The sequence below is a fragment of the Lepisosteus platostomus genome, chromosome 9 (assembly GCF_059453375.1).
Source record: "Lepisosteus platostomus isolate fLepPlt1 chromosome 9, fLepPlt1.hap1, whole genome shotgun sequence".
NCBI lineage: Eukaryota > Metazoa > Chordata > Actinopteri > Semionotiformes > Lepisosteidae > Lepisosteus > Lepisosteus platostomus.
In genome coordinates this window covers 56,988,093-57,011,949 of record NC_142619.1, presented here as the reverse complement: position 1 = coordinate 57,011,949, position 23,857 = coordinate 56,988,093, and the positions used below count along the sequence as shown (strand labels likewise).

Sequence of the window (23,857 nt, the reverse complement as noted above, 5' to 3'; positions counted from 1 at the left end):
AATTTAGTTGGATTACCTATTTTACACTCTACTCCATCAATTAAAGGGTATTATCCCTACTATGGGCTGTATTGAGCTTACAAAAATCCAATATATTGTTATTATTATTGTCATATTTGTTCATATGACATTTGAAAATGTTCTTTGAAGCCGGATGTCAAATTACTTCAGATGAGATTATTACAGATACATCAATGCAGAATGAAATAAAAGACCAATTTAGCCTTTACATATTGACAAATCTGTATTTATTGGCTGAATGGTCAATTTGTTTGGAGTGAAGGTGTTCTGCATCTTTCTCACATGACCATATGAAAACCTTTTAATTGAATTGAAAACCATCAAATTCCTTTAATTATACTGAGGCTAGTGTGTTTGAAATGAAACAGCCTAGTTGCCTAAAGATAACCAAAATATATTGCAGTATTTCTTCTTATTCACTCTAAATCTTGACATGGAGCATATCACTGAAAGTAATAGCGTGTAGTGACTCAACCACTAAAACATAATAATAATAATAATAATAATAATAATAATAATAATAATAATAATAATAATAAAATAATAAAGGAAGCTATGTAGACTGTGCAGCAAGTGATGACTAAAATGCTGTCCATACCAAACTGACTTTGTTTCACAAGTTGGTAAAATTCTGCTCTGAAGTAGAAAAAAAAAGAAAAATGTTGTTAGTTGCCGACTGCTGTGCTTCTGGGGACATTCTGAACTTGTTGATACCTTCTGTGTTTTCCATCAGTGAAGACACTGCATCTCTAATAGAGGCATTACATTCCTCATCTTCCTGTGTGTGCGCACCTCCTTCATGTTCTATTGATAATTGATGCCAGCGTGACATTAGGCACTTTGTTCTTGCCTTTTGTGGGGAAGTTGGACAGGAAGCTTTGTTGGCAACCTCAGGCTTTGAGGGGGGGAACACAAGGATTGCTTTGGTCTGTCTTAAGGAGATCCAGGGCTGGATGGGGTTATGGGTTTTATTATCAAGGGAGAAAATAAAGGTGCCGGTGGTTAGTGGGATTTTCATTCCTTTAATTCACTTTAATTGCCCATATATTGGTTTGCTGCTCATGACTGCCATCTGTAATATAACTCTTGTGGTGGCTTTTTTCTTTTGTCTTTTGCTCTAGATGTTTGGGGTTATTTTGTCAGGAGGCAGGGAGGGATTGGGGGGGGGGGTGGGAAAGTAGGGGGGTAGATGTGCATGACAGATTTTTCTCTCCTCTAATTAGTTTTTGTTCATTTTTTAAATAGAAAAAACTCAGGTTTCGGATCTATTATGTCAAGAAGTGTTGCTTTTAACAACTTGGAAACATAGAGAGATCTTGTAAAAGAATGTGGTGACAAACAAAAGGGAGTGGACTGGTAACACCTCTAGCATGTCAGAATGACTTCTGTTCAAAGCTCAGTGTAAAGGAAGGGGCTGATAATTTATGTGCAAAGCCTGCTTGTCTAGTTGCTGTTGAGCTGTAAAGGGTTTAAGGTCAGTGTACCTGGACTTACCTGCATGTTACAGATCTAGAACGAACAGCAGTGGGGGCTTTTATAAATTCTAGCTACAAACAATCCCAAGTAAGTAATTTCGGTTGAGTAAAGTCACTTCTATCAAAAGCCACGTGCTCCTAATTATATAATCAAAGGATTATTGTCATCTGCGCATAAAAATATTAAATCTATCATTGATTAATAAATAGCTATTGAAAGGTTAACAGAAAAATCTATTAATCAAATAGACTCTTTGTTGTTACGGCCATGTCTTCTGTTAAGGAATGCATGTCAGAAAATTATGCCTTGTACAATAAGAATTAAATGCAGTTCTTTTTTCTTTTGCTAGTCATTTTGGGGAATTTCTCCTGAATTAAAGTGAGGAAGAAAGGCACTTAAGTAAACTAATCACCTCAGTTAAACTATTTCCATTTTAAACACATTAAATATTTTAATGTATACATTCTGGTACCACCTACTGGAAGTATTTTCATTTTATTTTTGGATCCGTTCTGATATAATCAGGCATCCCAAAACCCAATATTTACACAATCAAACACTTCTAAAGAAATGACCCGCAGAATGGAACTGATATGGACGATCTTACAGAAATAGGTTACCAACTTTAGTCGCTTTGCAGAAATTGAAACCTATTATGCTCGTTTTATTCCAGTAAATTAATCTGTACTGTCTTTAAATAATTTCTGCCGTGAGAGGATGCGATGACGAAGGTGAACAATGATATTGTAGTAAGAATGTTTGCTTTTATGTTTCCTCAAGATGTCTTTGTAAATGTAAATGTTGTGAGGTTTTAGATTTTTGAACTCAGTTCTTAGTGCATCAGGGGCTTAAATAACATACCGTGTTTCATTCGAACTACTGTAAGGGCAATGATTGAGTTCTTGTAGCCTCACATCAAATACTGTACAATTATGAGTAAAAACACTATTTTTGCATTTTTTTCAAGTACTATTCTTACATTTAATAACAATTTCGTTATCCAGGGTGTTAGCAGAGCAGAACTATAGAACAGACAGCAGTCACTTTGAGAATGTTCCCTTTACTGCTTCTATATAAGACAAAAAACCTCTGGTGTTAAAACTATTTTTGTCTGCAGAATCACATTCTGTATATATTAGATTTCTTTGATTTTACCTGATTAGAGGGAAATGCTTGAAATTGCTAAGGAGGGAGAAAATTATGTATTTTATGTAAACGTTTGCCTTCATAGGAATAATTCTTAATTTCTGTACTAACTGACAATTATAATTACTATTTAATACATCAAGATACAGTTATGTTTTGTAGTTGTTTGAGAGAAAAGTACTTCTTTTCTCAGACCAAATTCGTTTCTCTTATCTGATTTTGACCTTTTTAATGCTGTTTTGTTAATTGTTTATTTTTTTCTAACAGTTCTGTGCACTTTTTTTTTGCTTCTGGTCAGTATTTTGAGTAATACTATAATATGTTCTGGGGGTTTCTTTTGAAATATGTGAAGTAAATACGTAGGGCATGCACTCTATAATGTGCCTTAATGTACAGTAATACCCTCGCTCTGAAGCTGGCTTTAAAATGCACATTAGATAAAACATTTGGGATAAAGTAAAACAGCGAGATATCTGGCAGATTACTCACTTAACAGTAATGTACAGTACCTATTTGATATTCATGCACAAATAATCAGATTTAAGTATAAGACAAAACTCTACAGCGAAAATGGCCTTGTAGATAGTTTTAAGATTAAAATAAACTATTTTGGAGTTCAACTACACGGCAAGCAGCGCTAGATTTTATTTACTGTTCAGCTATGTATGTGGATTGTTTTGCGTTTCTAGGTTTGTTATAGCTATAGCAGGACAGAGTAAAATTATGCTAATGGCTGCTAATTATGACCTTGGAGACCATCCTTGCTGCCAATTTATTGACTTAATAAAAAGCTTCTTTTTTATCTGTACATCACTACATGCCTTAAATGTTTTATGTAGGCTATCCACCAAGACAGGTCTGCCAACTTTAAATAAATTGCTGATATAACCCCTCCTAACCCCAGGGATTCAAAATTGTATAGTAATTATACTTCAAAGGGGTGGAAGAAAGTACAGATTTTATTGCTCGAGCAAAGCTGTGAAATGTTTCCGACAACTCACATGTTGAGAAGCTTTGGCTGTTTTTTGGTATAAACAGTGGACCATTTAACAGAAGTGAAATGGATTTCTCTTTCTGATAAAGGTAATATTAACCCATTCTTTACATTATTGTAATTGCTGGCATTATTACTTTTTGCTGTCTTATCACTGGATGCTGATATGCAAAGTTTTGGGGTGCTTTAACTACTTGTAATGGTGATATTAGTTTTTATGGGGGCAAAAATAAAACTATCTGCGTGTCCAAATGACATACTGGTGGAATTGGCTTCTGGAAAAATTGGCCCTGTGTGAGTCCGTGTGTGTGTTTGTGTCTGTGTGTGCTCTGCGATGGACTGGCATCCCATCCAGGGTGTATCCTGCCTTGTGCCTGTTGATTGCCGGAACAGGTTCGGGCTCCCCCGTGACTCTGTGCCAGATAAAGTGGTTAGAAAATGGAAGGATTTGTGGATTTACATTCAGCCAAACGTGTATAACAAACAAAGAAGAGTAGAGTGTGACAGGGTTCAATACGTAAGAATTGAATTATGTGATTCTTCATGAGGTTTTGTACAAGTTTGTTGATATTTATCTATGTGTTCAATTCAAGACTAGAGGAACTCAATAGTATATAAATCAATAAACAAGGTTTGTTTAAATGTCCCTTAAGGAGCCTACATTTTCTGCTTTTCACTTGTGATGGTAGTTATTTATTTGTGTGTAAACAAAGGGATTCTATGTGAAATAATAGAACTGAGAGAGGGAGTTGTCAAATAGAAGCTTTTAGATTTGTGTTCAGTAATGAACTGCCACAAGATTGATTAAATAGCTTTGTCTTGATTCAGAAATGACCATCCTTAGTACACTATCATAGTGCTGCATTGTGATCAATAGGTTGATTACCATCTAATTTAACCAATCAAGACTTTAAATAAAGCAATGAAAACTACTTGCAGTAAAAACAGATAATTACATCACTCAAAGGTAGGATTAAAGCTTTAAGTCACTTAACATTCATTATATTTTTTAATTGTGTTTATTTTAATAGAATACATCAAAACAGATCTGAACAGAAACCAGAGCTGAGATCTAATAGTTTCTAAAACTGATCGCTGCCCTCATTCACCACCCTCATTGCCATTAAGAAAGACGTTTCACTCTTTCAGATGGTAGATGCCAGCAGACCCAGAAAAATGGTTCAATATTTGATACGTGGCTGTTCAGTGTTGTTATAAACAGATAAACCTATTAAGGTGCAGCATGTATAGTCCCTGCAGGCATGGGAAAAAAAATCCTTATTTGGTCTTCTATCTTTATATTCAAAATTAATATTGGTAGATAATTGGCATGAAGATCAGTTACTATTTTTTCTTCCTGAAAGAAGTTAGGGTATCGGTTCCAATCAGGCTGGTTACTTTGTTCCAGCCCCCCACAATCCTTTGTGTAAGACAGTGCCTCTTGTTTGCAGTTTTAATTTCCCCATGAAATGGACTTTGATAAAGTGCAAGCGTTATGTCATAAAATCCAATCTTACCCCACATCATTTTTTTTTTCTGCCAAAAATCCAGATTCACGTTCTACGCAAACCTGGAGTAAGAAAGAGAGGGGCTGCTTTAAATCACTAGCTCTTTTTTAAAAGGGCAGCATGAACGTGGAAAAGAAATGGCCTTTCTGCTCACCCCCTCAGTGCCACGCTAAGCAAACTGGCCTGGCTAGTGCTGGTACCTGTAGTTAGAAGCTGTCAGCGGAGTATTCGTGATCAGTTAGGAAATTCACATGACATGAGTGGATCAGAAATGATCTTTCTTCCTCTCTGCTCTCTCAATCTCCGCTACATTCTTCCCTAAAGAAGATGCGGCACCTTGAAAGAAGCAATCAGGGTATTGCAACCCCGCTCATCTGCTACTGGGCAGTGTGCGAAGCCGAATCTTGACCTCCTGATGCCGCTGAGCAGCAACACCCTGGGGTACCCATGTGCTGAGCCAATGTGCCAAACATCTTTCAGCTGTGTTAATATTTGATAGCTCAGATTGAAGTGAGATTGTCAAACAAGTATCAGGGAAGTGAGCAGTGGGACCTCCAAGGCACAAAACAGCCTTTGTTCAAAAAAAAAATAATAATACAAGGCAGTACTGAGTCACATTTCAGTTCGTGGAATAGGGTAATATTTCGGCTGTTTTTCTTTTTAACGTTTCTTTAAGTAGAAAAGAAAGGGACATTTTAGGAGGTAGAATGGCAATTTCACCCTGTATGGAACTTATTTGGAATGATGGGGTGTATATTCAGGTCCTGCGCAAAAACAGCACCCCCCCCCCGGGTCAGCAGAGAAAAACAGACACGGGTGCCCATTCCCGTTAAGAAGTAATGACTCGGATCATAGCGGGTTTTCAAAAACCCCATTTAGTTTGGAAAATAAGCGCGCGCTCTTGGGAAAGTCACTGATTTGTTGATCCAAAGCCCCTGTGTCACTGCAGTGACTGACATCCGGACAGATAGGTGTGGCTGGAGGTTGGGTGTGTGTGTGTTTTCGGGGGGGAGGGTGGTAACAAAAGGTTCCAGTATGTGAGAATGAATGGAGGTAAAATAAACAAACAGAGCTGGGGCCTACCTTGTAGCACCAAGGCTTCTCTCCTTCGCTCTCAGTGTGCTTGTAAGCACGCTGCTGGCACTCTTTGAGGACAACAGTTTATACAGCTGGATTTTCTTTGGAGCTTTTTTTTTTCCCCTTTTATTGGTAAGTGTGAAGCAACAGACCAACGAGCAGACAGACCCCACGGAGTGTTAGTGCTCTCCGTGGAAAAAAAAACACGAATCTTTGAATAAAATGTCCTTATTGTGTTTGGGCACCTAAGTAGCACCGCAAAAGGGTCGCTTTTAATTTCTTTAGAGTATTGCACAAAAGCAGTAAACCATGGCATGGAAGTTGGGGTATTAGGTGTTCAGGAAGGCTATAGGATCAGCGTACAGTGTTTAACATTTCTGTTGAATCATGAGCTGTATTTCACTCAGATTTAGCTGTGATTTCTTTCTTCAATACTTAAATAGTGCTTTTAAAATTTTTGTCTTTGCGCTTTCCTTGCATATGTAACTTTTCTACTTAATTATTAAATATTGGCTTTGCTGCTTTAACAACAAATCTAATGTTAATAAGAATAGGCCACAGTAAATCATATTCCGCATGTGAATGTCAGTGTAGTAGACCAAAAAAAAACAACCCTGAAAGCATCTCTTTTTACAAATTAATAATGATCTCCCATTACAGCTCAATAATAATGTAAAAATATGAGATATTGTTTTTGCCGACAGCAAAAAGACAGCGACGCTCCCATGTGAACATTTAGGTATGTTTTTTCAACATAAGTTTGGAGATCGTCATGTTGGCATTGATCTGGCATTCCCAGAGATCACCCTCTGGAGGAAGACAATCAGATCACACTAGCTTTGAATAAAAGGAAGAGCCAAGGACAGGCATTGTAGGCACCCGGAGTAGATACAGGCTCATTTTTTATAGGAAAGTTCTTGCTTGTCACTATACAAGGCTTCATAAACACTGCAGAAAGATCGAAATACTGAAGCACTGAAGAAAGAAAACAGGCATTTCAAAGCAGACATCAGAGAAGGCTTTCAGGGTCAGAATGTTGCCACATTTAACAGGGAGTTTCAGTTCCTTGTAAAAACTCTTTCCTCATTAGTAGCGAAGTGACATGGCAAGCTCTGAGAAGTTCTTGCTGTTATAATTAAAGTGCATCTTGTACGGTGGCATTTAATTTTAATACAAATAAAACAATCTCATATTAAAAGATTGTTTATATACCCTTTTATAGTGACTACAGCACAGATGATACAAAGTTTTTTTATTGACACAATTGGCTTATCTCCAAAGTCCTATTATGGTTATTGGAATAATAAAGTAATATCCAATCAAGATGTTCCCTTTCCCCCAGCAAAACCTTTGAACTTTACCTCTATGCATTCCATAAGTTGTTATGCAAGCTACCAGATCTGTGCAGCACAGCCAGGCAAAAGCTGTTTCTTTGTGAGAAATGTGCAGGGAGGTACAGTAGCTGCACAGCATGGCTGTTTTAATTTTTTGTATTTGTTTATAAGTGGGAAAGATACATAGTTCCAAGGGTGATAGTGGCAATAGCTCCAAGGCTGAGGGACACTTACCCAGGCACTTAGAAGTGGAAGACAAGATTAAATATGTTCGTGTAATATGTTACTACATTATATGTTAATATGTTAGACCCGCAAGTGAATGCATTATTGACCTTTACGCTGAATATCTTTGATATGCCTGGTACAAAAGATGGAGTTTTGCTCATGATCTTCATTTGTCATCCACAGCACATTCAAGTAAACATTCCTCCTCTGAAATAGCCCTCTGTCAGTTATACTCGGGCTGGATTCCATTCAGAGTTCTTGATAAAAGTGTGTTCTTTCTTTTCCTAATTTTGGAGCAAATATGGGGGTTTTGCTTGCCAAAACCGAAAAAAGAATGTTGTTTATTCTACTACTGATAATAATACTTTTTTTATTTTCAGATAGACATAAGTGTATGTGCACCATGCACTTTTTCTGTTGATTCATTCTAGTACTCTGAGCCTGCACTGGCCAGCTGCAGTACAATAGGTGACTCCAGCCCTCTTTTTCCTGCAAGAAAGTACCTTTTAAATACTAGATGAAGCTGAAAGTAAGATGTTACCAACTCTGAAAACTAAAATAAAAAGACTGCTCAAACTTTGTTTCGTTTTGCACTATAAAATAGTGCAAATGAGGGCGCAAGGACACAGACAAAAAAGTGCAACAGGGATGAAAAGATTTTGTTTCATGAAAAACCCAAAGAGTATTAAAAATGAAAATGGCAGGGAAGCAGATAAATACCTTTTTCATAGTTAGGCATCACGTTAGATATTTGATGTTGTGTTGCTGTGGGCCATTGTGGTCTATTTTTTTGCTTTGCACACCCTTGCTTAGCTTTCATCCAGGATGCAGTTTCATCTACAGTGTGTTTGGGATTGGTTTCTCAGCTGTGGCGATGCACAAAGGCCCTCTTACTACAATGGCACTATAATGCATTGGTCACAATACGAGAATGTCGATATTTCATACTCCCTCCCCTTTTTTTTTTTGTTTCCAGGATGTCTTCCAAGCGACCAGCCTCTCCATATGGGGGAACAGATGGAGAGGTAGTCATGGCGACAAGCAGACAGAAATTGGAAGATGAGGAAAGTGATGGGCACCCTGTCATTCACTTACCCCTGAACTCCAGTTACACCACCAAGCTTCACTCAGAAGAGTTTCAGTCACCCAACTCTCTGGCCAGAGAGAGTGTAGGCCTTGACAGTCCTCCATCTCTCCACAACTCAATGGTAGGAGTATTTCTAGGGGACGGAAAGCGGGTTAATTTTACCTCTTTTGTTATATCACTTGATTTTCGAACGATGTTCACAAACGAACAAATTATCTTTTTTTTTTTAATCCATTACAATATAGATGAAATTGCCCAGTAAGGACCACTATGGAAATTTCCATAGTACGCAGAATCTAATTGTGCTTTCTCAGATCAAATAAATGAATTGTATATAATAAAAGAATAAAAAACTAGAAGGCTTATCGCAGCATTTGTTCCTGTTTTCATTGAGTAAAGCAATTGTTATTCTGCTGTTAACATTTTATTTAGAAATTCACCAACTCATCGTCACAAATAAATCAGATGCATTCATTTATACAAGGAAAAACAGATACCCTGTTTTTGTGTCAGAATAGAGCTCTGTTAATTTAATGGGCTCTAGCAGAAAAATAGCTACTTGGCTGTACTGCCTAAACTAATGACAAGCAGGTTTCATGTGGGTGGATGCCTGAGTTACTATTAGGCAATGAAGAACTGAACTTTCCACCAGGTCTGCTAGCCTGCTATCTCTCTGATAAACCAGTGTAAACAGATGAACAAACCTCAGAAAGGAATGTTGTACTAAAGCAGTATACATAATTGTAAAAAAATATATGAACATGTTGATTGTTGCATTGCTGTAACTGGATTTAAGGACTGTCTTGGGAATTAACTTTTAAATTTCCCATAATGTCTGGAAACAACCTGAGGTGATCCGGGATTTAGAAACTGCTGTCACTGTTTGCCTCTCATAGAAAAAGTTTTGTTTGCTTCCCTCTTAATTATTGTCCTCTTAAATTATTTAGCTGGTCAAAAACCCTTTTCTGCTGGCTGTTTTGTGTTTGATATTTTCCTTTTAATTCATCAGCAATTTTTTTATGAAAATGTAAGCTATTACTTAAACCTGAAATAGTATGCATGATATATTTGCGGTTAACTAGTTGCATTACATTAAAACCAGTATTCTGTTTAATTTAAAAAACAATCTATAATTCACTTATTAGAAGTTGTAGTGTTCCAGGGTGTTTAAATGTCATGTACTGATTCAGTTCAGTTGTTAATTTAAAAAAGTGTTCCTGAAGACTTTTTCTTTCTCCAAGTGAAATCTTAATCCTTATATTTATTTTTGAAAAAAAACACAATGAAGTTACGTCAATGAAGAGTGAATGAGAGTAAATCACATTAGTTTGTGGGATATTAATGTAAAATAATGCCAATCGTTCTGCGCGGATTTCTTTACCAAACTGGCAGTATACGGAGTGGCTATTAGCATTCTACAATCCATATTTCCATCAGTTTCCTTTCAGCTATTTTCCCTCTGTTTTTTAGATATTTACATATTTTCGGTCACTCCGACAACACAATTAGCAAGTCTAATGCGCACCAAAACTTTCCCATTAGGACGTATCATAAAATTGAATCTTTTTTTTTTCTAAGAGGAAAAAGGAAGATCAACTAACTCATGAGAATTTTTAAATCCTCAAATCTCCAAAACACGAAACGCAACTTAAATCGGCCGGATGACAACTAAAATGGACAGATTGTCGCCACACACACAAAAAAAGCAAGCCGTCCTGTGTGGAAGTGGGATCAATGGATTATTAAGTTCTAAACATCTTCTCTTGGGTTGGATTGCAGAGCTGGTTGGCATGTGTAAGATGTTAAGTTTGCTAAGGCTTTAGCGCCAATCCGATCCCCTCTGACTGGCAGCAAAGTTGAGTGAGAGAGAGATTTACATGAGAGAACTCAGAGGGGCTTTGTCACGGCAATTGTATAAAGTGATATACAGTGTAAATCGACTCGAGCGTGTCCCTGGATAGCGGGTGGCTTACAGCCTCTCGCAAGCAGAGATTACTGCTTTATCTTGTCATACTAAATTAACACGGCAGCGCACAGTTAAACAGTGGTGACCTCTTCATCTGTGGAAATTGCTGCTAAGAGTGAAAAGGAACGGTATTTAAATCTTTCTCTTCTGCCTGTGCGTGTGTGTGTGTGTGTAAAGTGCACGCGTGTGTACATATTTCATGGTCCCCAGCGTTTTAGGGTAAAAGCTGAAGCATTTAGAAAAGGGGAAGGCTTTTACACGCAGGTGATAATAGCTAGGTGTTAATTAAGCCTTTGTTGTCTGTTTAATGAGTAGTACATGCCAAGGAGAAGAGCACAGAGAGAACTTTTTTTTTAATCGCACCTTATCCGCCCATTTCATGTCCAATTTGTTAGTTTTGTTTGCTTCAAGGATGAAGTGCAGCCTTGATAGATTACAACTCATCCTGCGAGATAACCATTTATTTTACGAGTCTTAATTAACCAGTATCTTTTAACCGTTGATGCGACTTTTTTTATTTAGACGGATCTTGTCTATAAGGGTTTATTATACAAGTCGAATAAAAGTGATACATTGAATTGCAATCTTTTCAAAGCTAAGCTTTTGCTCTTGAATTTAGCATTATTGGCGAACTACATTAAATAGCTCCATTCAGCCAGAATTCATACTGTATGAGCTAGCCTATTTGAAAACGTGAAAACAACTTTATGCTCGATAATAATTTTATTTCAGTGGAACAGCACATTGTGGTCAATATTCACCACAAACATCTAATCAAATGTGTCTGTCAAAACTGCATAAAAGGTGTTCTTTAAATATGTTCAAAATAAACCAATTTCTAAATATTAATTTACACATAAATATACACATATGTAGTAATAGCAATAAGAAGATTAATATAAATATTTCATCATTCAGTTTTATTGAAATTAAATAAAAAATAAAAACCGTTTCTGAACAGTTTTGTTCAGAATTTTAGTTATTTATTTTTTTACAGTTTTCATATTCCAAAAAACATAATTGTGTTTATATAATTTTCCAAATTAGCAATTTCCACACCAATGTCCCAGTATAGCAATGGGGACGCTGCACTTCCATTCAGATGAACACATGTCTTGAATTAATTGGTCAGTCAAGATCCCATGGCACTGTTCCGAAGAACAGTGGCGTTAGTGGCAGTGTGAGGCTACAGGCACCTAATGGGTGTCATGTATAATACAGGTGCTGTATTTCAGTGGTAAATGAACTAGGTATCCTCCTGTATACTGTATATGGAAACATCTGGTGTGAAATGTGCTCAGTATACAGTAAGTGTGTTTAATTATTTTTAGCTGTAACTTGAATCACAGTTTTTCTCAAGACACGCTGTATGTTATACCTTGTGCGGATCATTTTATAAAAAAAGTGTGCTTCCTTGCTCTTAAGGTTTTCGGTTGTGGTTTGGTTGTGACCTGCAGTGTTGAGATCTGTATGCTCAGCTGAAAGTCCTCAACAGCTTAAAATCGGAACTGACAAAACCTTTTTTAGCCTGGTGCTTTCTTAGAGAATTTGAAATGTGTTTGCTAATGGTCAGAAATGACTTAAATTGACAAAATATGTGTAGTTATTTGGATGAATGATAGCCTCTTCTTAATGAATAATGTTTTTGCTAAAATCCTAATCAGTCTAGATTTTATGTTGTGTTAAATTATTAAGGCATCTCCTCTGTGTTCATTAATTATTTTTTGCAAGTGCCCATACAAGAAATTTGGCTTTGCTTCTATGCTGTATATTGGGATGAAAAAATAATAGCTTCTGTTTTTGGTATGAGGAAAAAAAAAGCAAATGTATGTAGATTTATTGCCAAGTGTTAAGTCTGTTTAAATATTCACTGTTCAGAGAGGGGCTTAAAAAAACAAAACTTGCTTTAATTCTATTTCCATGCTTAAGCTCTAAAAGGATAAAGTAAAATACTTGAGAGTACAGTTTATTTACTTTGTTAGAAGTGATGTAGAATAGAATTGACATTTGCAAACTAAAAGCAGAACCACCTACACTCTTAGTAGTGCACATCAAATGCATATATATATATATGACACTAGCTCACAGCAATTGAATGTTTGACAGAGAAATAGACTGCTTTAAAAAGGCAATTCTTGTTAACAGTGTGAGGTGTAAGTGTATAATCTAGCATTCCACCTGGACTGGCAACATTTCAGCAATTGTAGGTACTGCTGGCTGTTCCTAGCCACTTTAATGTTCTTCATAGACAGGTATCAGACTGTGTTTTTATGGTTTTAATGAATACAATTAATTTTCCCATGATGTGGAATCGGATTTGTCTGTTTTAAGTTTTACACTCTGATTAAAGTCCCCATCTTTTTAGCGTTGACACCCCAAATTTAATTCTGTGTGCTCTTGAATCCAAAGGAATCTGTGCATAAAAGCTAGCTTAGGGAATGAGAACCTTAGCATTTTAATCCGTGAAAACACTTCATTAATCAATTTAGCTGTCTTCAAAGACTCATGTTGTTTTAACTGTGTTTGAGTAAGCATCTTTGTTAGGAACTCTACTAGTTATAGAGCCTGGAAATTTGTCTAGTGTTTTTTTTTTTGTTTATTTTGTTTTGTTTTCAAGACAGTTTTGAAAAAGAGTTCTTCTTTATAAGTAGGCTATGGATTAAAGAAATTTGATATGACAGGTGTGACATGATTTTTTAAATGCATGCTAGGTCTAATGTGCTGTATGTCAGAGCTGTACTATAAAAAGTATTACTGGCTTGATCAGTAGAGTTACAACTGATATTCGTTTAAAAACTAGCTTCCCTGTGACACAGTCTTTAACATTTAAATCATTGTAAAGTTTTATTTCCAAACTAAATTTCTGAGTACCAGAATGTAATCATGAGTGGCTGTTTTGTTACAATACATAATTTGTCATTTGGCTAAAAGATTATATGATCAAAGGATAAATCATGAAAATCATATCTAAGAGTGTGAGATCATATGGCATCATCTGTACATAATATTGTGATGAGCAGAAATGATCCCCATAATTTTATGAGATATTTCTTTCTTCTGTTGGTTCTAAACACATCAAAGACAGTGATTTATAAGAAAATGTGTCTATTTATTTATTTTTAATGAGTCTCTAGTGATTTCAATATGAATCGTTTTGAAGTGATTCGGAAGCAATAACATACAGTGCATTTTCTTAATTTGTTCATTATAAGAGTAAAGTTCTATATAATAAATTTAATTAGTCTCTTAATACAAAATAATATAAATAGATATGTTGCCATTGTAATGGTATATTTTTTGTAGAAATGACTAGTGTAGCTGAAGTCTAGTACAATGTTAAGTCTACTTAATAAAAGTAAACATCTTCTTTTCTAAGATGTTCTGAAGTGAACTGAGAATTGCTCTTTTATTTCTGTCTGCATTGAGAAATCTACTGTCATTTCCAGTGATTAATTTTATTGCAGGCAGATATACATTCCATAATATACTGTAGATATAGTCCAATTAGCAGCATTTAATGTGTACTAAAATACACCAGTTAGGACATTAGTTAACAGTTAATAACAGATTGCCTCAATAAACCAGATATTAGCCCTTTTCGATAGCTTTGATTTGTGGAGATAATTTATATATAAAAAAACATTTGTTTTAATATTGTAGCCACACATATAGGATCACAGTAATTATGGTGTTATTATGACTGTACATTTCACTTTTGCACCTGAAATTCCTCACATTCACTTACAAACCAAAATAAGGACAATATAGGGGAAAGAATGCTTTAAATGTGTTTTTTTAATGTAATTGTAATAATTGCTGTTAATTATTCAGGGTTCTACAAAAACATAGGAATTGAATTGATGATCTCTCATTACCAAGACAAAACTCTTTGGCGGCACGTGAATATTTTAACTTAATGTTTTTGTTATTTTTACAGAACCTACATTTTTTTATACATGCATACAAACTACAATTCCCAGCTACAACACAGTGGTTTAAATGTGGCAGGTATTTGGGTGAAATGCTGTTTCAATGTCAGAGTAGCAGGTGATGCAAATATTTGATTCCTCACAATCGGATGGGGGGGTCACTGACCTCGAGTCCCCTGGACAAAATGTTTATCCTCCTAACTCTGCAGATAATCCAACTTTCTTTTGTGCCATGAAGTGAATATTCCAGTTCTGTGAGTAAGCATTGCTACTAGAGTACATATATATCCTGTTCAGAGACAGGATAGTTATACCAGAAACGAAAGCCGAAAAAAATACCATGTAACGGTATTTGAACCATCACTGACGTCATTCACTCTGACATCAGACCACTCTTGCCATTTTTTGGAAACGTGCTTTTCTTTTTCTCCGTCCTCCGTTGTGCTACCCACAACAACGGGCCCCCTCGCTTTCGACCAGCGCTTCTACAACTTGAACAGTCCCAACCGAAATGGAAAAAAAGAAAACAAATCGGTTCATTTCCGTTCTTCACATGGACACGGTCCAAGTAGCTGTGCCAGTTCAAAAGTTGCATGTTTGCGTGGTCTTCCGAATGGTGTGAGTTTGGCCCTTCCGAATTCTGTTTCCATCACGCCAGGAGTAAGATTCTGGTGTGTACATTGCTGTTCATTATGTTCTTTTGTTTTTATGGATATACAGTACATTGTGATCTTGTAAAATTACCTTAGCTTAATTTGAATTATAATTGCTTGTTTTTTTTTAATAGATTTGTAGTGGCAATTTGACAAACTTACATTAGGAACTGACATTACCACAGGACAGATCCGTGACGTGGTGATTATTTCATAGCTCCAGGCCTCGGGTACCATTCCAGACTTTCTCGACTGTCTGTGTGGCATTACCATGCTTTTCTTCATCTCTCTCTTGTTGAAAATAGTTCTGTATTAGGTATGGATTATAGTGAAGAGAGCTAATAAGTGGAAGTTTCATTAAACATGATTCAGTTTGATTCAGTTCCAGTTCCATATGTTGTGGAACACCCTGTGAGTCTTAACCCTTGCAATCTTTATCTGTAAACTCTGATCACTGAGTGTAACTGAATACATGGCAGTCGACAGTAAAGCAACCAGCTCATTTTCCATTGGCCCTGTTTTGTGATGGAGAAGAACAGTATGAAAACGGTTCGTTTACCATGAAAGCAAAAAAAACCAACAAGTAAATAAAAACTTCTTTATGCACTCAAGTGAAGCTGCCACAAGCTCAAACTGGATTATTCCATTGTCTAATGATGTGACTTTTCCTGTCAATCACCAAGGTGCTGTAATAGATAATTAGACTAGATTAGGTGAAGCTTAACCAAGATTAACAAAGGAAGACTTATTGACCTCATTTGCAAATATCTGCCTTGTTTTGTAATTAAACCTTTCGATAGATATCCCTGGTTTTGGAAGAGATCCAGTGAGACTGCAAAGACAACTTAAAGTCATGGATTTCTAACAGTTAAAACCAATAAACACACTAGACCTGTTACCATCATATGGATGTTCTTCTGTTTATACCAAGCTTTGTTCTAGCCTGCAATTGAAAATTTAAAGATGATACCACATTTTACAGGGTTTTTTTAATTTGATGAAAATGTGAAGAAGCTTTAATATATTTGTTTACAGTTTTGATTTCTGGATTTAAATGCAATGGTGTTTTGCCACTCCTGTGGAAAAATGAAAAGAATATTCAGTCCACTGCATTCAAGTTTTTATTTTTTTACGGAACAGTCTTCTTGATAGCCATTTTAAAGTGTACTTTGGACACATTAGTGTAATGCCTTGAGGTGAAATGTTAAGTTTGCACTCTGGTGTCAATATATAAAAGTCAGCCTAATCAGATCATTATACAATTGGTTGTCAAAATGTCAAATTCAGAGGTGGGGGCTTAGAGTATTCATAATCAACTCCTTTAATAAAAACCAGCTCTTGGAAAATAAGACAACCATGGGTTTTCATGGGTAAAAATACAAAATCTGAACATTTCCTTGCTGGCAACTGTATATTCACATTTTTTTTAAATTTGGTAATCCAGTTGGTTAACCCAATAAACTAAACAACTAAGTAACTTAGTAAATTAAGTAAGAAACACAACTATTTATGCTACTTAGAGGACGTTAATATGATAATTGATTTTAAATGTATATGTACAGAAAAAAAATTGTAGAATATGATCTAAGTAGCTGTAATATATTTGTAGTGTATATTTAATACTAGCAGATAAAATATAACAAAAAGATTCAAAGTGCAGAGCCTATGTCATCTTTCCTTAGAACAAAATAAATGAAGATAGGTGCAGAGCAGTGTGTACAACACTAACGCTTACACCCTCTTTCCCTCTCGGCTGGTTGTCTTGTCAGGACCTAGATGGCAATAAGGGTGTGTCTCTGAGTCCATACGCTCAACGCAGCTCATCTACCTCACCGACCAAGATAGACGAGGGTGCGCGCCAGGGCAGCGACTCGGGCTCCAGCACAGCACTGGGCACCCCAGAGAGACGCAAAGGCAGCCTGGCCGATGTGGTGGACACGCTGAAGCAGAGGAAGATGGAGGAGCTTATCAAAAATGAGCCTGAGGGTAAGTTCAGGGCTAAAACTTGTATTTCCCCCCTCACGCTTCCTGGAACATGGGTCTGCTGGCCTGCTCCTAGAAAGAAGCAGACCTCCAGGGTTTATAGGTAGCTTGAAGTGGCTGGAGAGTATAGAGTGAAGAATATACCTAAGAGGAAGCAAATCATTTGTCTAGCAAATCATTTTTCACCCAGAGATTTGTCACAGTACAGAACAGAAGGTCCTATGGCTCTTTCAGATCATGGCTGTATACAAAGCTCCTGTCCCGGAGGTCCATCAACATGTTGGTCTTAGAAAACGTCTCTTTCCATCTTCACCACCTAAAGAACTGGGAGAAGGTGATAAAGTGGTGCGGTTGATCCAATAATTGGATTAATTAGCTAGTTGAGAGCTCAGGCCCTTTGGAGTTGTGTATGTCTGCCACAGATCTTTGTTCTAGAAATATGCGTATGTTTATCTAAAATTCTGTTAGAAAAAATCATTTGAGGCTGCTGGTGAATTAGTGGAGCTTTTTGGTAAGGGTGCAAGAGTACTCATGGGAAGCTTTTATGTAGGGGCGTAAGGTTATGAGGGGGATGTCATTGCTGTAATTTGCTGTAAGGGTGAAAGCAAGAATTAAATAAAGCAGATTTCAATACCAATCGAAATGCTTTTTGTTCCCACATAAGGAGTTGATAATTACCTGTGGCATATTTGCCAGCAGCTATCATTTCCCACACATTTGTCCCCTCCTCTGTGTTGTGGGTGACAGGTGGGAAATTGTACAACCACCTGTGCTGCTCTTTACCAAGACACTCTGAAAGTGATTAGTGCTTGATTTTACCATACAGCTGGAAGTCATGTGGTATAAATAGGATTCATTAATTGTGAGCCCTGGATTACTAAAGTAATCCATCTCATGGTGGCAGGCATGGGGTGCACACTCACCTACAGCTCACAACGCATGAAGCCCAGAAGGGCCCATTCCTTGTGCACACTTGTGTATTGGAATCCCAGGACTAGTAACACAAGTCGGTAACACCTGCTAAATTGTGTATTTCTCCTTGAAGTCTAGCTTGTTCTTTATGTTGCTGTGTGATGCTGTATTGTTAGGCAGTTTGTTGTAGGAATCTATCCTTGCAGCTGAAGCTTTTTGATGTTGGGGAAGATTTTACTCTTTTGCTGAATGTCTCAGGTTTTGTATTTTGTGCTAAATATTTCTCAATATAATGTGTGGAACCACAGCTTGTGGTTGTTGAAAATCAGTGAATAGCTGCAGCACAATTTATTGCTTGGTATCTGAAATATGTAATGGTAAAGCAAGAACAACAAAGATCATTTGGAAATGCTGAATAACCTGCCTAATCACATCATCAGTGCTTTTCATTTCTGACTAACAAATGTGTGTAATGAGGCTGCAGCAAAGTCACCTCCTTTGTTTTAAAGGAGAGAGCATCAACTGTTTGTAACCATTGTCTATAGCACTTTGCATATTTATTACAAGTCTGATTGTGCTGGAGCAATTTGCCTTTTTAATGCGAAGTGTAAAGAGATTGCTATCTTGTTCAGTAGACTACTGCCCGTTGTGCAGCAGAGTTAACATTAAAAAAATAAACTGCATGGCTCTCTGCTGCAAACTCTGCGCTAATTCTCAATAATGTTTTTTATCATCATTGCCTAAAACACTTAAAACCGGTGGTATATATAACGATTATGCTGGCTTCCTTATACTTTGATTACTCTCTCATGAATGCCAGAGATTGTACATTATTTTCGAACACTGAAGGACTCAGTCAGGCTTCATCTGACTACCAGGCAAGAATACAGGCAGCCCATTCTTCACAAATATCAAACCGAAAGTAAAGAATATTAATGTTCTTACCTAAAATGCTACCGGGATGTGAGGCATGGCATTTTGTGCAGCAGGTCACACATACAAAATTTGTTTTGAAGTTAGAAAGAGCAATCCTTGTAGAGTCAAAAAAAACTCAGGGGCATCTTTCATGTCTCGATTCCAAGAGTGTTCTAATTTTAGACACAAGAGAAAAACTAAGCAACAGTGTAATGAACACACTCAACTAAACCACCTCTGCTCATACTGAACCAAATTGTCACTATACTGGGAGGACACTGTCGATGTTTTAGAGCTCTTGCTTGGACTGTATATGTTGTACATCACACAACTTTACAGTTGATGTAAGATACAAATTAGTAAAGAAAATGAAAGAAATCATATGATGTGAGAGCTTGTCATTGTCTATTATATTGTTGGCATTTTTTATCGGAAAATACCATTATTTTTTTTTCATTGAACATATGTTCCTGTCTGTTGTTTTGTAGTAGTATTGAAACCTGATCTGTTAGACTACTATCCTCTAATACAATTCATATACAAGTAGACAGTGTAGCAGACTAGCTGGCACTAAACAAAAATGTAGCATTCTAAGACCAACCACCATTTTAATTATTTCTGTCAAACAAAAGGACGAATGTCATAGGATAACATACCTAATACTTTGGCATTAACTTGCCTGGCCAAAGGTCACAGCACACTTATGAGGAATGAACCATGGAGGCAGCTGTAAGGGTGCTGTTGGGGTGGAGGAAGGGGTGCTGGAAAAGATGGGCTCAGAGCTGTGGGTAGCTGGCAAGTATTTGAGTGGAAGTGGAAGAGAAAAATTACAAACAGACTTCCTCCGGAACTTCTGTTAAATAACACCATTAATAGAAAGATGCTTCCATATTAAATATTGGCAGACATTGGGAGATAAATTCTTTGATAAAGCAGCAATACCCAACTGAACTCCATTTATAGTGAATGTGATTTCTGATTTGTATTTTAAAATGAAGAATGATTCATCCTGTGTCTAGCAGAAAGCAACTGGAAAGGATGCTTTTCTACCTACTTTCTTTTTTACTGGATTCATACAGTAGATACTGATCAGCTTCTACAAAAAAGCTTTTAGTTTTCTTACCTTTTATGATGCATAAATTGCTTCCTGCAAGATATTTTTATAATACTTTGTGTACACCTATTTAAGCACTCCACTGCCCATTTTCTTGCCTGTTACACTTCCACAGCAAATCAAGGAATTGCATCTGTCTTTCACATATCTTGTTATCGGACATATATGATTCTGAGACTGTGATCTTATCTCAAATGGAAGGAATTAGTGATCTTTTTCTTTAAACAACACGCACTGGATGCACATTCTAACTGAAAATACAACAAATGCATGTCTTATTCCAATGAATGAGAAGAGGAATTTGTGTTACAAACATGTCACAAACTTTAGAACTTATAGATCTTTTATTCTATATAACAAGAACAAGTGTTTAATTGTAGTTGAAAGCTGTTTTTAAGTCACTGAGAGGCAGTCATTGGCTTGCAATCTATGTGTTGGATGATCCCTGCCATAGAGGAATGGAGTTTAAGACAGGCATGAGGCATAGAATTTAATCATCTTTGAAAGATAAATATTGTAATCAACTTCTGCTCATATATGTGTATACTGTATGTCATCACTGGGTTTTCCCTTTGCACACACCCAAAATGTGATACTGTATAAGCTAAATTTGTGATTTTTAACTATATGTTGTTGTCTATACAAGAGATAAATTAAAACATCCTGCAATATTGGTGCAAAACCTGCCACGTTCATCATACTGTAAATGAACACACACAAGTGAGGCCTGCTGTAAAGCTTTTTCAAAAGTAGTTGTTTCATGAAAAACACAAGAAATGATTTCAAGGGGTATCTGACGCACAAAAAGAGAAACGGGAATGAAGTTTGCAGACTTCTTCCTGGGTTTTTTTAGACTGGGAGAATGGTGTTTCCATGCATCATACTGTTCGTATTAATACTATGAAATATGCGGGGGGAAAAGTAAATGTTGTTCAGGGCTCAATGAAGCAAAAATATCTGTCCAAGAGCAGATGATGATCAGCATAAATATCTGCAACTCAACATTCCTCTTACAAGATATGTCTGCTGTGTTCTTGTGAGGCTGTATCTCTACCCAAATCTTAACCACATATCATGACTCAACTGAGAGGATTTTCATCAAGGCCTAGCTGTTAGCTCTTAAAGCCATTAATTGGTCATCGCAAACATGTTGAATGTGCTCAGGTGCTCTGCAGAGCCCCTTACACTGTACAAAAACACATAAAATGGCAAGAAACATGGGCTGGGTGAGGGGATGGGGCTGAAGACTTTTGGAATTAGCTTTGAAATGCTTGATTGAACCAAAAAGAAAAACTCCCAATTGCCGGACGTCACTCACAAAACCCCTTTACTTCGGTTTCTTATATTTAGGTTTGAGAAATTTACACAACCCCTGTGTCCGATTTCACGACCCTACCTAAGAGTTTAGACAAGGGGGGCTCTGTGAATAAACTGTAGAGCTTTTCAGCTCAGCACTCCAGGCTTGAGGAAGGGGAGGAGGTGGGGGGGTATCCAACAATGAGCAATATTGAATGATATTGTGCGGAGCGGGAGGCTGTGCAAGCTCTAGAGACTCCATTAGTGAAGGTTACAGTTAGACATTAGAATGGTTACTGGGTCCACACATTACCTCTGCGCTGTTAAAATGAAATGTGCAAACAAAGGACCCGCAGCTTCTTAAGAGGCTGAGAGAAAGAGAAAGAGAGAGAGGAAGGGAGAGAGAATGTATTGAGCTTTACAGATGTACCCAGCAGAAAATCCTTTTTTCCCTGCTTGCCATTGTTTTGTTCTGTACTTCTCAAAGGCCATTAACAGTGAATGGCAGGTTGTGATGAAAAATTAATTAAGGCTTAGTTTAATCATTATGAAAGTACTATATTAATTTTTTTTTTCTCACACATCCTCCGATTTCACGGTTTCAAGAAAGATCAATAACACAAAAAAATAGTTAAGAGGTTTGAGAAAAACAAGAGCACAAAAATGGTATTCAAAACGATAAACATCCTTAGGTGAGGTAATACAAAAGGGCGTAGGTGTATAATACACTCTTTGATAGGTTCATGTCTACTGCTACACTTGTAGACTGTCAAGGTAGCGTGTCATGTCTGTCAGTACCTAATGACAAAATGTGAGTTGATTTGAAAAGGAATCGTTTTTTTTTTCTTTGTCAGCTATATGAATTGTTGAGCCTTTACAGTGAATCATTTTAAATTAAATAAAGCTATAATCAAGGTTACAGAAGAACATTTTTTTATTATTTAATCTATCAATGAATCGTATAGCAAATTATGTGGAGAAATGAATGCTCGTGCAACATGGAGTGATTTCACAGGAAAGACGGAGAAAGGGAAGAGGAGAGATGGGGCCGGCCGCTTCTGTAAACCCTAGTCGTACGTTAGTTCAGCCCAAGGAAAGTTAGAGAAGAAGTTATGGTGTTGTCAACCTGGCGTTGAGTTCCTGAGGCTGTACGGCACCGTATTCTCATTAACATATGCCAGCCAGTGTTTCTTTATTTAGTTTCCAGATAAATTAGTAACTACTCCTTGGTTCCAGTTTTATAAGGAGTTGTTTATTAAACCTGCAGCCATTGAAGATACTGGGTCATCCCAGCATGCCTATTCCCCAGTGCAATCAGCCCAGCCTCTTCTTCTGATGCAGTGCCAACATTGCCAGCACAGAAAGCAGACGAGGCTTTGCAAATACTTCAACAGGGTAATAAATTATAACTGCCTGTGTCCCTAATTGACTACATCTAACTATCAATCTAGCATCTATAGCTGGATTTGTAGCATGAGATTTCTGCATGTAGTAGATCTATCGATGTGTCTGTGGTAAATACAACTTGGGCATGTGTGCGGTGTTCTCATAAAGAGCAACAGCACTAACAGAGATGACAAAGGAGATAACAAAAAAGCTATCATTGCAACTCCATTCCAACTCTTTTGGCTTCCTATTCAGCTTGTGTTTATAAGAATGGATACTTGAGAATTTTTGCAACTTGTGTAGGAAATAAATAGTTCTAGAGTCCTGTATTTAGGTGGCACTCAGGTATTTAAGGAAAATTGTTTTTTTGAATTGGCAGATTAATATTTACTGTGACTACCACAGACAATTAGTAGTTGCTGGAATGGATTGATGAGATCCTCAGAACTTTTATTGGATGAGACCTTTGTCTTTCAACTTTTTTTTTTCCTTTTATGAGAGGTGTCTCATTGTACTGTCTCATGAAGTGTTCTAATTGTGAATAAGGGGATTCCAGAAAGCCAACATTCAAAGCGAGGTTCTGGTGTGAACGAGACAGATTTGAATGTGTTTTGTTGCTGTTTTGTAATTCTAAAACATTCTGATTCATTTAAAATTATAGGAGCTCCTCCATAACCTAAAGCAGATACACATAAAACCTAAATTGCTAAGACAAATGTGGTTTGGTAATAAATATTATACACTCACTGTGCCATTAAAGCCAAGAACAACTCACTATCAGGAAGAAAAATTCTAAAAACATGTTCCAATACAGTGTTTTGAAATACTGACT

The 23,857-nt window shown here is 36.8% G+C and overlaps 1 protein-coding gene across 7 annotated transcripts in view; it reads left to right on the top strand.

Moving 5' to 3' along the window:
* Positions 1 to 23,857, top strand: part of sox5 (SRY-box transcription factor 5) — a 335,228-nt gene that overhangs the window by 209,426 nt on the left and 101,945 nt on the right. For all 7 annotated transcript variants that reach the window (XM_088645796.1, XM_088645794.1, XM_088645793.1 and 4 more), the window contains 2 exons: positions 8,761 to 8,992; positions 17,189 to 17,405. In XM_088645796.1, the coding sequence (XP_088501922.1) occupies positions 8,762 to 8,992; positions 17,189 to 17,405 (448 nt within the window). In that variant the 5' untranslated portion in view covers position 8,761. The remainder of the gene's footprint in view (positions 1 to 8,760; positions 8,993 to 17,188; positions 17,406 to 23,857) is intronic.